General features: G+C 38.1%; 1 protein-coding gene across 3 annotated transcripts in view; it reads right to left on the minus strand.

The window, feature by feature from the left end:
• DAPK1 (death associated protein kinase 1) overlaps positions 1-16,119 on the minus strand; it is an 89,656-nt gene that overhangs the window by 17,276 nt on the left and 56,261 nt on the right. For all 3 annotated transcript variants that reach the window (XM_048080501.2, XM_048080499.2, XM_048080500.2), the window contains 8 exons: positions 14,965-15,057; positions 11,761-11,880; positions 10,485-10,583; positions 9,548-9,646; positions 8,288-8,386; positions 6,528-6,725; positions 5,269-5,466; positions 2,374-2,472 (listed from right to left, as the gene is read on the minus strand). In XM_048080501.2, coding sequence (XP_047936458.1) covers positions 2,374-2,472; positions 5,269-5,466; positions 6,528-6,725; positions 8,288-8,386; positions 9,548-9,646; positions 10,485-10,583; positions 11,761-11,880; positions 14,965-15,057 — 1,005 coding nt within the window. The remainder of the gene's footprint in view (positions 1-2,373; positions 2,473-5,268; positions 5,467-6,527; positions 6,726-8,287; positions 8,387-9,547; positions 9,647-10,484; positions 10,584-11,760; positions 11,881-14,964; positions 15,058-16,119) is intronic.

A 16,119-nucleotide genomic window follows, 5' to 3' on the forward strand; every position in this document is an offset into this window, starting at 1 on the left:
GATACCAGCAATTCAGTTTACATTTCTGTTGAGAATTTTGACTCAGATCTGGAAGCTCAATGTATTGATTGAGATGACAGGTGAATAAAGGAGTTGCTTCCTTGACAAATAAATTAACAGAAAATAAAGTTTCTGTTTTTGTCCAAAACAGTGAGCAAGGTAAGGCTGTTTAATTCTCTGGAAGTCCACTGCAAGATGAACTGTAGAGCACAAGAATTAGAAAATAAATACACAAGCAAAAGAGCAGATGGGTTTCAGTAAGTTATTTTCCTGTTTGACCTTTCTTGAGCAGTACAGTTTATGTAGAGGTTGGAAAAGGCAAAACTGGCATCTGAAAATGGCTTGGTTACAGGATCCATGGAAGTTCATTTAAAACCTGGTGATAAATTTCATCACCACCGCTGACTGGCTCCTTTGTTGCAAACCAGACAGCTATGACTGCAAGAGATGGTCTTGAATTTAACTGGCCATTTGCAAGCATCAATTTAAGCTTGGTACAGTTTTAGAAACTTCCATGATCAGGAGTCAAGAACATGGTGACCGATAGCACAGCACATAGCAGTTAGAAGGGTTTTGGTGATTTTTGAACACTGGAAAAGGTTATATATATGCTCCAGCAACATGAGATTTCCTAAGGTCGCTTAACATTGATGCAATCAAATTCAAAGCTGAACTAGTATTAAAACAGACTTCAACCTGGGGAGGAGGCAGAGACAACATACTCCAGTACATAGTTACCTAACAGTGCTAAAAAAGTTAATTTCTCAGAAATGGCATTCTGACCGAAGAAAAAGGCAATTAATTCTACTACACTGGCTCTGAAAGAGCTGTTAATAAGATTTTTCAGAATAGTTCAGCATTCATCTAGCATACTAATGCAAAACTGAGACACTATTAAAAACACCACATATTCTTCCTCCCTCTTCTCTTCCCTTCTCTCTCCTACGACACTGCTGGAATAATGGATATTAATGTATATTCAGTGTGTTCCTCCTGCCAGGTTTAGTATCAGCACAATTTACTTTGTCATCACCTTCACACTGATATAAACTGAAGAGATAAAATATACTTTCATCTACAAAGGACAGGGGCAACAAGGGCAATTATACCAACACAGCCATCATGGCGTAAATGAACAAATACAGTTCGTGAATCCCCCTCTGCATCCTTTTGTTATGTTCACTGTAGGGGTAAGTTATACTCATACAGAATGAGATATACCAAAAGGAAAACAGGGAAGGAGAGAAAACAGGTCACAAAGATATAAAATACCCCAAAGCGTCCACCGCATGCACATTTCATTATTCATGGACACAGCGATCTACAATCTAGTTTTCCAAATGTCATTTTTAGATGCTAAGCTTATTCAAACCACAATTCAAGTTTGTTTGCTTCAATGACTGCTTTTTAAAGGTTTCCCCACACAACATACACATTTAGAGTAAGCAGTGCTCAATGTATACAAAAACAAAAGTGTTTGTAACTTTCATCAAATAGATAAAGCAAACGAGACAGAAGTTTTCTCCTTTTTCTCTCCATTTCAGTCATCTCAGGGATACTTTGCATGGAGAAGAACTTTGTAAAACATGGATTCAATTAAAACCAAATTCACAGCATGATTTCAATGTACAGAACAACAGTTACTTCTGAGTAGAATGCACTGGTTAGAGCAAGTAACAGCATAAGCTGACCCAACTCTTCTAAAAATAAAACGTGCTTGGTAGGTTCAAAACACACGTCATGGTGTATATGATGCCTAGTAAACACGAAGTGTGCATGAGGTATGTATGATGACGGATTCCTTCATTCCTTCCATGGATACAAGAGTCAGGATGATGTTTCTCAATGCAGTGTGAAAGAAAAATACCTTGAGTGGTTCTAACTGAAAGCAGTGGTGCTGACTGATCTGACATAAATGATTTGTTTTTACGAGGATACTTGCATGCTATTTTACTCATCTATGCACCTACATATTTACGACATAAAAATGAAACTTTTTAACAACCCTGAAAGCAAAAAAAAAAAATCCAAGACATATACTATACATTTGTACAGTAATGGTACATGATGTGAAATGACAATTATCTTAACGATGGCAGCCTACTTTGCATACAGAAAATACAATACTACAAGTAATTCTTAGGGGAAGAAACTCTGCAGATGAAGTGGTAGCTATACTGTACCTTAATTAACTTCAAATTTGTAAGAAAGGAACAAGTGGACAACAGATAATGCTTTTCAAGCTGTGGATGTTCTACAGCCTAACATTTTTTAGTTTCACTATATATTTATATTTGACCTCTGCTTCCCCCCCCAAGATTAACTGATTTTCTAATATCATACATAAAACAGTCAAGAAACATAAATACTTACAGAGGTTAAAGCTTCCACATTGGCACCAGTAAGACAGAGGAACCGAACAACATCGAGAATGCCATTGTTGGCTGCCAGATGTAAAGGTGTTCTTCCGTACTAATGGTTGGAAAAGAAAGTGTTACGTTAGTCAAAGAACACCTTTCCAATTTTTACGACTAATAATCAAACATATTATACAATTATAGGTACCGAAACATAGCAAGGTTCTTGCAAAAATGGTAAGAAAAAGTGCTTTTGACTACTGCTTGAGCATAACTGCTTGAAGCTCAATTGAAAAAAAGTCTAGACTGAGTACTTAAAAAATGGGAAATGACTGTACAGTTAAATTCCCCACAGCTGCGGAGGAATCCTTTGCATTTTTGGGCTGTATTTGAGAATGTATTGCTAAGTGTCGATAAATCTGATTGTGTTTTGCTTAATGAAATGTGAACTAGTTAAGCAACAGTAAGTCCTTAACCTTTAAAGCTCTGGATTCTATTCAAATCAAAGTATTACTGAAAAGTACATGTCCTCAGTTTCCTCCCCTCCCCGCAAGGCATGAGAAATGAATGTAAGCAGTCAGCATGAAGGAATTTGTGCTTTCAGTGACAGAAGGAAAGTGTTGCAAGTATTCCTTCATCCATTTTCACTTTTTCCCCCCCAAACCCCCCCACTGACAACAGGTTTTCATGCCAGCCACTCCTAGTCTTTCGCATTCATAGCTACTGTTAAAAATAACACTATCATATATTTTACGCTTGTAAACCCTCTTACAACTTCTTCACACATTTTCTTACTTTCATACTGTTTTCCCTGTTTTAACCCTCCATTCAGAACCAAACTCACATGCTTATTTCACAAAAGAGTATTAGAAAGCAAAGCTAACTTTCTGCCAACTGGAAACTGAAGAGATGCTTGCTCCTCAAAAATCAACACCTCAGTTCAAATAAATGCATATGATGTTCTGCTGCACGTAGTCCATGGAAGAAACCAATAGTGCTCTCAATTGGTATTACACAAACGTCGGACAATGCCGGACTCGAGGACCAAGGATAGATGGTCATTATGTTAATTTGCTCACATTACAGGGCTCACTGCTGAAGAGGACAAGTAGAAATAAATATCCTCTATTTTGCAAGACCTGAACTCACCCTTTCAAATAAAGTGCACTCTAAAAATCACTCTAGTATACTTGACTCCTAAAAGAATAACAGGACACAGAATCTAATCACAGCTCCTATACCATGATCCCATATCCACCGAACACTTCAAGGCTGACAGACTTTTCTATGGTGTGCTTGAGGCCAGGCCACTGATGCCAGCTGAGCATTCTCACTTATGAAAAGAGGTGCTAATCCAGCCTTTGCCTGCATTAACTCACCTTCCCAAAATGTGTTCTCAGCAGTGGATCTGGATTTAATTGCATAGTCAATCATATTTAAGCTCAGAGGCAGGACTGGGGAGCTCATTATTGTAAGTTTTTTGGCTTGGCAGCTGACGATTTTAATTATTTAAGCAAAAGCTGATTTCACTGGACAACCCTCAAGCCAAACGCCCTACAACTTTAATCATCTAGCCAATGTAGAGAAGGTCAGAGTTTTTGTAATAAATGGTAGTGTTAATTAGTTAAATGTTATTGATAGAAAAAAATTAGAAAAAAAACAAAGGAACTACAACACTGGAACTAAACAAATCACAGGTGATAACAGATTCCTACAAAAAGCTTTTACACTTGGCAGCATATAAAAATTGAATAGGCCAGAGAAAGACATCTGGAACTAAATATCAAGCCCCAAGCTCCACTTTTTGTCGTAACAGTGTAATGGCTGAGCTTACTCAAACCAACAACATGAACATTTCCTGAAACAGCTTACTTTCACCTAAACACAGATAGGAGGAAAGCCAGAATGTTAAACCTGCACAGTATCAAATCTACTCATCACACACCCTGCAACAACTAGAAAAGCAGCCAAGACAGCACTAGTATCTCGAAGTTTATAGACAGGTTATTAAACTTTCTCTTTGGAACGTGCTTACTACAGTTGTGGACATCCCACATTTTTTACCTCGCAGTAGACCAGCAATATGCCTTGGAATCAACATTTTAAGAGGTTTATCATTTGACAAGTATTTCTGCAATTGTCCCATGTATGCAAAAGAATGAGCAACAGAGCACTTCCCAAAAAGAACCTTACTTAGTCTGCTGACTTCAACTTTTGAAAATAATTTTACATGTGACGTTTTAATCCTGAGAATTCATGTGTTCTGCTTGTGACAACTTCTTTTACATATAAATTAAGGCTATTATACTCTAAGATAAATGTTTGATGAGGATTTATTTTTAATTAATCAACTCAAGACAGAAAAACATAAACCAGCCAACGTATCATGCATTTTTATTACTGGCAACAGAATCTGCACTTCATTAAATCACTTGTTAGGTGACAGTGCAGATCTGTTCACAAATTTGGAAGAATTCAAAGCAGATTTTTCATTAAAAATGCAACAGTCTCCAATTCTACAAGCAATTTAGTATTATTAAATCACATCAAATCAACAGCTGTTTGGGCTACCAGAGCATTTCATCTGTTCTTCAGCACCTAAGAAGTAATCTGCATTAAAAAAAAAAAAAAGCTATGTGGCTAGGGAAGGAGGTTGGTATATACTTCAACATTAGTGGCAAAGTACATTGTGATAATTAATTAATTTGGGCTCTTTCTTCATGGACCTTTAATCATCTATTTAACTGAAACAGTTAAGTTTGCAACTTGAATTATTTAATGCTTTACTTTTGGCTTCTTCAAGAGATAAAAAATGGAAGAAAAAATATTCTGATAGGGGAAGTGGAAAAGGTCATCTAATGCAGTAGGTGAGCTCTTAAATATAGTAGTTCAGTACCAATATTCCACTTACCTTATTAGCAACATCCAAATTACAACCTGCTTCACAAAGTGTCATCACAATAGGAACATTCCCATCTTTGCAGGCTACATGCAGAGGAGAGTTACCGTGTCTGTCCTGGAAATCTACAAAACATCCTTGACTGATGAGGGTTTTAACTACTTCTATTTGACATCTTCTCACAGCGAGGTGTAGGGCTATATGGCCATCCTGAAATCACAAGACAACTTGTATGTGAGATTTCACTATTGCTAAAAATTGAAGTATCAAAGTATTTTTAAGAGTCAAAATTGTTTCAAGGTAATTGTGTGCATCTCCTTGCCTCAAGAATCAAAATGGTTTTTTTTGGGGGGGGGGGGGGGGGGGGGCAGTGGAGGGGAAGAGCAGGGGTAGAAGCAGGGAGATGCACAATATTTGGCAGAACAAATCAACTACAGGATGAAAGCAAATTTATATTAAGCCACCAGACTTTGCAGTGGAATGGATGAAATGTAAATACACATTCTCTACCAAAGACTTCCTTGAGGAGTGGGAGAGTGACCAACTCTAACAATCAGCTGAGCATTGTAGACCGCTCGAGTGCTTACTAACAGAAGTTTGTGATGTAAAAGTCAAGCAATCTGCTTAGTGATCAGTCACTTTAGAGACAGAGCTTCCTCTCTGTGGAACAACATATAAGCAATATAACTAGAACATTTACTTCTTTTAGAAGCAAAAACATTTTACTGAACGTGCTTTAGTTACTAGCTAGTAACTATCAGCAATAAAGCTAGCTATAAGGACTAGCATAGCAAAAGTATAAGCAATGAAATGCAAAGCTAATTTGTTTGGATCACATAGTGAAAAACAAAAAAAAATTAGTCTGGATCAAATGGAGTCATATTTTTAAATAGCTGGAATTTGCTTATCAGAAATGGATGTGAATCAGCTGACCCACAGGAATCAAAGGCAAACAGTAATTTCATCCTTTTTCTCTTAATAGCTTGCTGCCAATTACAGAACCCAATGTTCCTTCCATTTTCCATAGAGAGTGTTATTCATAAGGTGATAATAGATAAGGTGATAATGAATCAGAAAGAAACAATCACTGAAAAATAATCAGCTGGCAACTTTACAGACTACTGCAGTCATCCATATTCTCTGTGTGAATTACTTAGAAAACGCACGTCATAAAAACAATGCTGGATTGCAACATTCACATGAAGCGATTCACAGGTACAGCTCTGTGGCACTCATGATCTCCGGAGGCAACTCATTCATCCCTAACTAACCTTGTCCGTTGCATCAAGGTCAGCTCCATGTTCTGCCAAGCATTCCACAATATCATGGTATCCCCTAGCAGATGCTGTCAGGAGTGGAGTCTCTCCTTCCTTGTTTTTAATGTTTACATTACAACCGGCTTCACAAAGTGCTTTGGCAACAGAGTAGTAGCCATGCCAAGCAGCACAATGCAATGGGGTTTCTTCTTCCTAGCAATATGGGAAAAAAAAACATATATGGAAAAACAGAGCTGAAACAAATGCTAGGAAAAGCAATTCCCCAGCTTAACTTAGAGAGACAGGAAGATGACAGGTAAGAAAAAAGACAGTCTACCAAATAAGCCCTGTAGAAAGATGTGGTAAATTCAAATGTTGACATTCTCAAAGCAAGAGTAATTCCTGCTGACACTCTAAGTGATTACAGTGACGCACTAGATTTTCATCTTTACCTGGATTCTGGGAGCCTGTATTTCTCACCATAAGGCTATCTATTGACAATATCCTGAACATCTGTAATATTAGTCTAGATATTTCCACGCTGCTAAGGCTATCTATCTTGGCTCTCTTACTTGAACACGGATCCTCATTCATAAGCAAATTCTACATCCTGTGTGCTAAGGGACTAAACCAGTGTTTAAAACAGATCACTCGCCAAGGAGATACAAAATCCCACTAGACTTGTAGCTTGAGGCAGATCACTCTGCTTACCATCTTCAAAGCACATCTAAATGATTTAGGAGTGTAGGCAGCGACTTGGGTACTTAGAAACCTGACTCCTCTAAATGCACATCACAACAAACTTTTGAAACTGTATGCATTTTGAGTTGGTTGAGTTCAGCTGTGACTGCTTCTAATTTACTTTTTTGTTTGAACCAAGGAAGCTTCAAAATTTTCATCTCCAAAGCTCTGTACTTCATGACAGTTACATGGAACACCATTAAGAAACTACTGAAAGTATTGATTTTGTAGCCCAGTACAAAGCAAAGAGGCTTAACAAGCAGAAAAAGTAACTCTATCAAATTCTAAGAAATGGGATATCCTTTCTGTACTTGGCAAAGAACAATGAAGAGACAGTGATATAATATTGGAGGATTTGGACTGTATTCATGGTTTCTGTAAAAATCCAAGGAAAAAGTTGAACAGCACATCCTGTGGTCCTTTGGCTTGCTGCTGCTTAAACAATATAAAAAAGTCCTAGAGGATGCAGGACATTGGAAGGCTCATGGAATTCCCCCCTACAGTAGACTATCAATGAAATTTGGGTTAAATGCATGGTTCGTTTGTTTGTTTTTCCCCTCCGTGAAGCCCTTTCTTTCTTGTTTTCTTACAAGTTTCCCATTCAGAGCTCACAGAAAAAAAGAAAAAAACACGTTATTTAAAGGAGCCCTCCTGAGCTCTCCTCCCATTTTCAGTAATGGGCACTTGTCACTTCCAAAATCTCTCATGCCTCACAAAAAGAACCTGAAATCAAGGCAACAACTAACAAAAAGTGTTAGCTGAACTCACAGGGCACACAGCACCACCCATACCTTTATTATGTGGAATTTCTCCATCTGAGATTTCAAGAAAATCTGTTTTATGAGTACAGCAGTGGTTGGTTCATGCACTCTGTTTTTGAATAGTCTTCATTTATTAAGAGGTATCAAAACCTCCATAATTTTTTTTTTTTTTTTTTTTTCAAATTCAAACATGCCAAGGCAAGACTAAGAGTTTTGACCACTCATAGTAAAGCTGTGTTTGTGTAAGTAAAACACGAAATGCCTGTGACTCACCTTGTCTTGAAAGTTTGGATTGGACCCAATACTACAGAGGAACTGAACTACATCCACGTGCCCATATCGAGCTGCAACGTGAAGAGCTGTCTCCCCAGACTGCAATTAGAAAAGAACATACCAGTGTAATTTCGTATGTTGCCCCCAGAGATACACCACCACGTACAGCCTGAATGCCTGTATGCTGCATAGGGTACTCCATTCTCCCTGCAGCTGCGGCATTAAGGTACAATCAGCAGAGACCTCTAGATCACAAACTGTAGTTGTATCTGACAGTTATCACACCACCTGACAAGGTACTTCTTCAAAGGCCTTCCTTTTCCAGAACTCATTTTCCTACTTAATTTGCTCAAGATTGCAGCCATAATGGGATTTCTGAGCAATATGAGGAGGCAGATGCATGCACAATTGGCACTGGAACATGCATTCTATTTCTATTCAGACTACCTTCCAACTCTGTACACATACATGTAAGGATGGGTCTAACACTTTGGTGCGTTCTGGCATATTTTGGTCATTACGTATAATTTTTTGCAAACTTTTGTTGCAATTTTATTAAAAGGAAATAGTATTTCTATTAAGAGAGTAGCGTATCTTCTAGTAGTCCTGTCAGGAGTGGAGCACTAACACTGCTAATATGCCTTGACTTGCACTAGTTCCATGAACAAAGTAAAACAACTACATTTCACACAGCGTAGCTGCTTCTATACTGGAGCTTTGGCTAATATAAAAACATTGATATGGTATAAGATTTTAACACCAACTATCTTTTAGGGCCTATGTTGCTCAAGTAATACTGCCAGAGACAAGGTAACAGCTCATCAGCTATAAATTGTTAAGCTTCATTATACTCAACTTAATAACAGCCAAATTTACTTGTCAGACAAAAGTGATTTTCAATCAAGAGGAATGAAAAACAGAATCACGATCTTACCCTGAGATCCAAATGTGAAACCAAGTGTTCATGTGAAAATTAATTTAGGTTTGTACTTCCCCACCTACCCACCATGTACTCACCACATTTATATTCATGTTTGGTTAACATCCATCAGAAGAATGATCAGTACATCCAGCTACTTAAAAGCTGTGTTATCACAGCCCTACATGTCAGCTTATAAAACCCAGCTAAATAATCCAGTCACATTCTTAAGATTGTGGCACAGCTGAAAATCATTCCAATTGAAAGACCTCTCTCCCTGCTAACGTAAAGCTATTAAAAAAGGCTCTCTGCATGAAAGATGAAAGTAATTTTGTTCTTACCTTATCCTTGACATCCAAAGGACATTTATTCTCACTGAGAAATTTCAGTGTTTCTACATGACCATGTCGAGAAGCCCAATAGATTGCATTAGATCCAGCCTGTCCAAAATGATTTGTTATAGATATCAGTGATCAATTTAGAATGCTAATTCTAAACTGTCATTGAGATACACATGCATATACATGTGCACAGATACAGCTCAGACTCATAACAGTAAATATGAACTAATCAAACGTAACAACATATTCACTTTTTTTTTCCTTCAAATTGGTTCAACAACTGCACATATCAACATCACCCCTCCCCCACCCCCGCAAGGATAATTAACAGGATAACTAACTCTATGCAAGGATAATCCTTTTCATCCCTGTAAGGGAGATTTTGAGGAAGTCACAGGATAAACACCTTTGTGCTGCTTACTTTACCATCAGTTAGGCTGAGAAGCAGACAGTGTTCTAAGTTCACTTTAAATAAGCCATATATCATTAGAAGACATTTTCAAAGAGCACTTGTTGCAAAGTGTACGCCCTTGTGACATATGAATTTTTAGTTGTGCCATCCCCCATCACTAAAATGTGCACTTATCATTCCATACTAAACAAGTTCACCAATTGTTTTAGGGCAATCACTAATTTGAAGTAATCAAGTCAATTTCATATGCAAGAACTTCATTTTAAGATTAGTTAGAGATTAATTAAGATTATTCAAATTACAATGGCTAATAAAGTGATCAAAAATCAGAAGATATACACTAGAAACAACTGAAGTTATTGAAGATTTGCTTTTATCTTTTTGCTACAGAGAATAACTTACAGAACAGGCTCTACAACCCAGAATTTTTATTTTCAATAAAAACTGGTCCAAGCTGCTTGTTCTATGCTAACTGTACTGAAAAACAAAAACTTATACAGAATGGTGACAAAGCAGAACCCTGACCTTATCTTGGACATCAATACGGGATCCACGTTTTAGAAGCAACTGAAGCATCTGAATGTTTCCACAGCCAGCAGCAATGAGTAGAGGAGGTGTTCCATGCTAACAATGAAATACAAGCAAGAACAATGTTTTTTAATTTCTCAAGCATTAAGAAAAGCAAATGGAATCAAATGAAGGCAGTGAATGGCGTATCTCTGGATCTCCAGTTTCAAAGAAGTCCTCAGGGAATATCGTATAGTAAATAATTCATCCCTTTGTCCAAATAAATTTATTACATACCAATTTTCCACATTTTGGGGGTGAAGCCACATTTACTAGATGATACACCACATACTAAAAGCATGCTTTTCAAAGGAGGGATACTAACATTAAGCTTTCAGTTAGCTAAATTTGGCAAGAACATTCCCCTTTGCAATTTATTTGTAACTACATTTTAAATAGCTTGAAAGAGAGAATAGAAGAGTACAGAAAGAATATCTAAGTTTTGGCCACAATATCTCAAAGACACAACCCATCAGCAACATATTAGAAAGTTAAATGGGCTGCAGCATTAAAACAAAAAATGTAATTCTTATTTGAAAGGTTTGGGACCTCTTCACAGGAAAATAATAAATGCTTCACTTTTACAGTATTCTTCATGAATACTTCTTAAAGCATTTTATAATGAATATCAGTATAATCATTCAAAAAAAGTAAAAACCAGAGCAGAGATGATTTAACAGTTAAACAGCAGAACCAGCAACAGAACCCTGGTGTCAGTTCCATTAGTACTTCCATTAGCATAGCAGGATAATGAAATACTTCTGTAGGCAAGTCATTTTGTTTCTAAAAATGAACGGCACAATCTAACACTATGTTCACATATCCAGTTTCTGCTGTATTGGACATTTGCTCCTAACAGTGCTTTGCAAATTAAGTTTCGTCAGTCTGGTTCTTCATGTATGTTCACCCATCTTCATCTGCTATAAGAAACAATTGCAAACAAAAGCAAAGGCTGATATCTAATATACCAGAGGTCTTTTCAGTAGATTAGATTAATACTTTTTCAAGGGCTTAGTATTTCAAAAACACATTTTGTGCTCCTTTTTTGAGGTAGTTTGAGAAGACTGTAAGCAGAACGTATTAAAATTTCCCCTAAAGAAAGGCAGAGTAATTCCACATCCACTTGACATTTCTTTTTTATTTCAGGTGTTACATTTCTATTACAGCCACATTACTCTATTCAACAGGGTGAGAGCTAGTCCCCCATCCACCTCAGCATAGACCCACACTCTACCTTGTTGGGTTGATTGACATCATAATTTGTCAGCGATCCCAGAAGGTGCTGTAATCCAGGAACATTGTCATCATTGATGGCATGAATAATAGCTTTCATCACAAAAGAATCTTCTTCATCCTTGTAATTAAAGAGAAAGAAGAAAAACTTAGCTTCAAGAAAAACAACCCCTCTCCATCTCTACAGTTGCCAAGACACTGAAAAATTTTTAAAAGTAAAATTTTAAAAATCTTCAGCTGCAAGTTGCAATCCTTCATAAAGCATCTAGCTGAAAGGCACATACGCTGCTTGAAAACCCACACCAAAACCCCCCATATCTCTTCTAACACAGTATTTCATCAATAGACCGATTATTCACTGAGATTCCAAGCAGGGTTTCTTTTACTAGATGTATTTTTTTCTTCCTCCTTGGACTTTCAAGAGATGCAACACTTGCATTAAGCAAAACTGATTACAAGCACGTATCCAAAGGGGAACGGTTAGAAACCTACTACAACACTTGAACACACAACCCTATGGTGCTGCATGGGATCCACCCAAGGGTGCTGAAGGAGCTGGCAGGTGCCCGCCAAGCCACTTAAAATAATTTACCAGCAAGTCCTGGATAACCAGGAAGGTACCAGTTGACTGGGGGCTGGTGAATGTGATGCCTAGCTACAAGAAGGGCAGAAAGGAAGATCTAGGGAATTACAGGCCTGTCAGTCTGACCTGGGTGCCAGGGAAGGTGATGGAGCAGATCATCATGAATGTCATTACATGACACATACAGGACAACCAGGTGACCAGAGCCAGTAAGCATGGGTTTATGAACCCATGCTTGACTAGCCTCACCTCCTTCTATGACAAGATGACCCACGTAGTTGATGAGAAGGCTGTAAATTTTGTTTACTTGTACTTCAGCAAGGCATTCAATACATTTTTCCATAGCCTTATCCTGGAGAAACTGGCTACTCATGGCTTGTACAGATGTACACTAGCTAAAAATCTGGCTCCATGGCTGGGCCCAAATGGTCTTTGTGAATGGATTTAAATCCTGTTGGTGGCCAGTCACAAGTGGTGTTCCCTAGAGCTCAGTACTGGTGCCAGTTTTGTTTAATATATTTATCAATGATACTGAGTGCACCCTAAATAAGTCTGCAGTCGTCACTAAGTTGGGTGGGAGTGCTGTTCTCCTTGGGTGTAGGAAGGCTCATCAGAGTAATCAGGATAGGCTGGATTGATGTGCCAAGGCCAACTGCATGACATTCAACAAGGCTAAGCGTCAGGTCTTGCACTTGGGTCATAACAACCCCATGCAATGCTACAGGCTTGGGGCAGAGTGGCTGGGAAGTCGCCAAGCACAAAAGGACCTGGGGGAGCTAGCTGACAGCCAGCTGAACATGAACCAGCAGTGTGCCCAGGTGGCCAAGAAGGCCAATGGCATCCTGGCTTGTATCAGGAATAGTGCAGCCAGCAGGACCAGGGAGGTGATTGTGCCCCTGTACTCAGCTCTGGTGAGGCCGCACCTCGAGTACTGTGTTGATCAGCTTTGGGCCCCTCACTACAAGAAGGACATCGAGGCCCTGGAGCATGTCCAGAGGAGGGCTACGAAGCTGGTGAAGGGCCTGAACGCAAGTCCTGTGAGGAGCAGCTGAGGGAAATGGGGTTGTTTAGTCTGGAGAAGAGGAGGCTGAGGGGGAACCTTACTGCTGTCTGTAACCACCTGAAAGGTGGCTTCAGTGAAGAGTGTGGTAGTCTCTTTTCTCAGGTGACAAGTGATAGGATGCAAGGAAACAGACTTAAGTTGCACCAGGGGAGGTTTAGATTGCGTATCGGGAAGAATTTCTTCACAGAAGAGGTGGTGAGGCATTGGAACAAGCTGCCCAGGGAAGTGGTGGAGTCACCATCCCTGGAGGTATTTAAGAGATGTGTGGATGTGGCGCTTAGGGACATAGTTTATTGGTGGACTTGTAGTGTTAGGTGGATCTTATGATCTTAAAGGTCTTTTCCAACATAAATGGTTCCATGATTCTATGTGATAGAAACATAAAAAAAAAAGAGGTACACAAAAAAAATGCAGAATCAATCTTTCTGCTATCCAGGGATATGCTGCAGGAGATGTACCTTTGACCTAGTTTTCATCTATTCAAATAGACCAGGTAAAAATCTGGAACATAAATAATGAGCCTAGATTCCTTTGCAGACATAACTATTTTTCACCCATGCACTAAAATGTCAGAGAAATGAAATTCACTGAGCCCAATATTTGAACCACTTATCTTCTCTCTCCTGAGGTTTCTGATTTTTAGAACACTAATGTTACACTACAATTCCTTCTGCTCCAACATAGGTGTGAAATGATGTGGTGTTAAAAGGCATAGTGACAGGTGACAAGCTAGGGTGGGGGAGGCAGGGAAAGTGGGGGAAGAGAATAGAATGTAGAAGCATAAAGATGGGAGGAGTAAAATGGAAAAAGAAGTGTGGGGTTACACAGGAGGGACACAGAAAAGATAACAGGAATAAAAAATGCGTTGCAGCATTTCTGAAGTTTGATCCTCTTAATGCAGAGAACAGATGAAGTTACCCAGCTCTAAACATGTTAACATACATACATCGCTGATCACAGGGAATTTGTGAAGCATGTATTGAAATCTGGAGAGTAAGCTAAATAAGAATGCTTTTGGATTTACAAGCATTTGTAATTTCAAAGCATACAACAATTGCTCCTGACTACTTAAATCCAGTAGACATATGCAATGCCAGAGACTGAATACTGGCCAACTCTAAAATTTCATTCTTAAATAACTGCTTACTCTGATACTGCTGTCTAGCATTCATTGCATATATGGGGGCTCTATAATTCTGAATACTCTGTTAAAAGAAATGCAGTACTGTTTAATGCTGCACAGTGCCATGAAAAAATCAGATGCAACCTTTTCACATTATAATTGCTATAGTACTAAAATTCCTCCTGAACAAAACGTAAAAAACAAGATAAGCGAATTTCAGGCTCTGGCTATCAGCTTCAATATGGTAATTAATAAGTGATATTTCAAGGCTTTTCACATGCAGAACTGACCTTTGTAGCTTTAAAATCTCTGTTTTCCTACATACGAGTTTAATTAATCCTCCACATTTACAATTGTCCAATATTCTTGTTAGAATAATTTCAAAATGTTGTTTCAGATGTATTAAGACTTTCTAATAATGTAAATAGTCACTTACCAGAGTATCATCACTTCTGGCGACACTCATATTACTTCTGGACAAGAAGGATCTTGATAATCTTTGGCACAAGGATATTAAGCGCACTGATTGCTTTTTAAAAAAAAGAAGAGAAAAGCTTCATTAAAAATGAAAGAATCAAAACAGAATACTTATGATAGAATGCTGTTGCAGAGATTTTAAAGGAAGACTGTCATATTTGCATCAGAGACAGGAGTTTGATTCTGACCTCCCCCCATCTACTTGTTATATTGCATTTGAATATTCAATTTCATTTAGAATTTATAATGCAAATAGGCTAGTCATACACATGAGCAAAACTACTTAGTATTTTTGGATTGCTACTATTTCACAAAGCTGCTCAAATACACAGCAAAACAGAGTTGTATTACATCCTTTTGTTTACACTGAAAATATTTAACTGAATGGATTTTAAAGCATGTAAACACAGAAAACCTAAACTGAGCACAAGATAGCTGACACCATTCCTTTAAGTTTTTATTGTAATATGTTTTTAAGATACTCCTAGACCAACCATTTTATTCTAGGGAAGCAAATTAATATTTCAAATTCATAAATAACATATAAGTTCACTTAACAGAGACACTAAAACTGCCAAAAGAAAAAAAAAAGTACATACTTAGCTGGATATTTTGTGCTTTTGCTCGATGGCTTAGCACAATCATCCTATTTCCTGGCCTCTGTGGCAATCAATACAACTCCTTTTCTAATAATAAGGACCTTTGTTGTCTCATGTTTCACTCTACTCATGATAAACAATAGTCCTGTCCTTACTTAGTATCAGTGTGAACTCCCCAGTGTATGTGTTGAAGAAGGAGCACTTTCAGCTAATATCTTGCCCCATTTCTGGAAAGATTAAATGATGCTTTCTTGTAAACATGTTGGCAGTGTCAGAACAAAAATCCTTTGCAAAAGAGACCAGTTTTCCCTTCCTACTCTGTTGGGTGTTGGCATACCTGGTAGGAATAATTAATTCTGTGAGGGCTGCTTAAACGATCTTTGATTTACTGGAATTACTGCCACAGTAACATGTATCTACACACAGGAGTGTCTTTTTTCTGTAAACATTAGCAAGACAGATGATGACAGAACACAACTAGATGCATAAAACAAACACTCCACACAAACATTTGT

This window comes from Anser cygnoides, chromosome Z (genome assembly GCF_040182565.1).
Source record: "Anser cygnoides isolate HZ-2024a breed goose chromosome Z, Taihu_goose_T2T_genome, whole genome shotgun sequence".
NCBI lineage: Eukaryota > Metazoa > Chordata > Aves > Anseriformes > Anatidae > Anser > Anser cygnoides.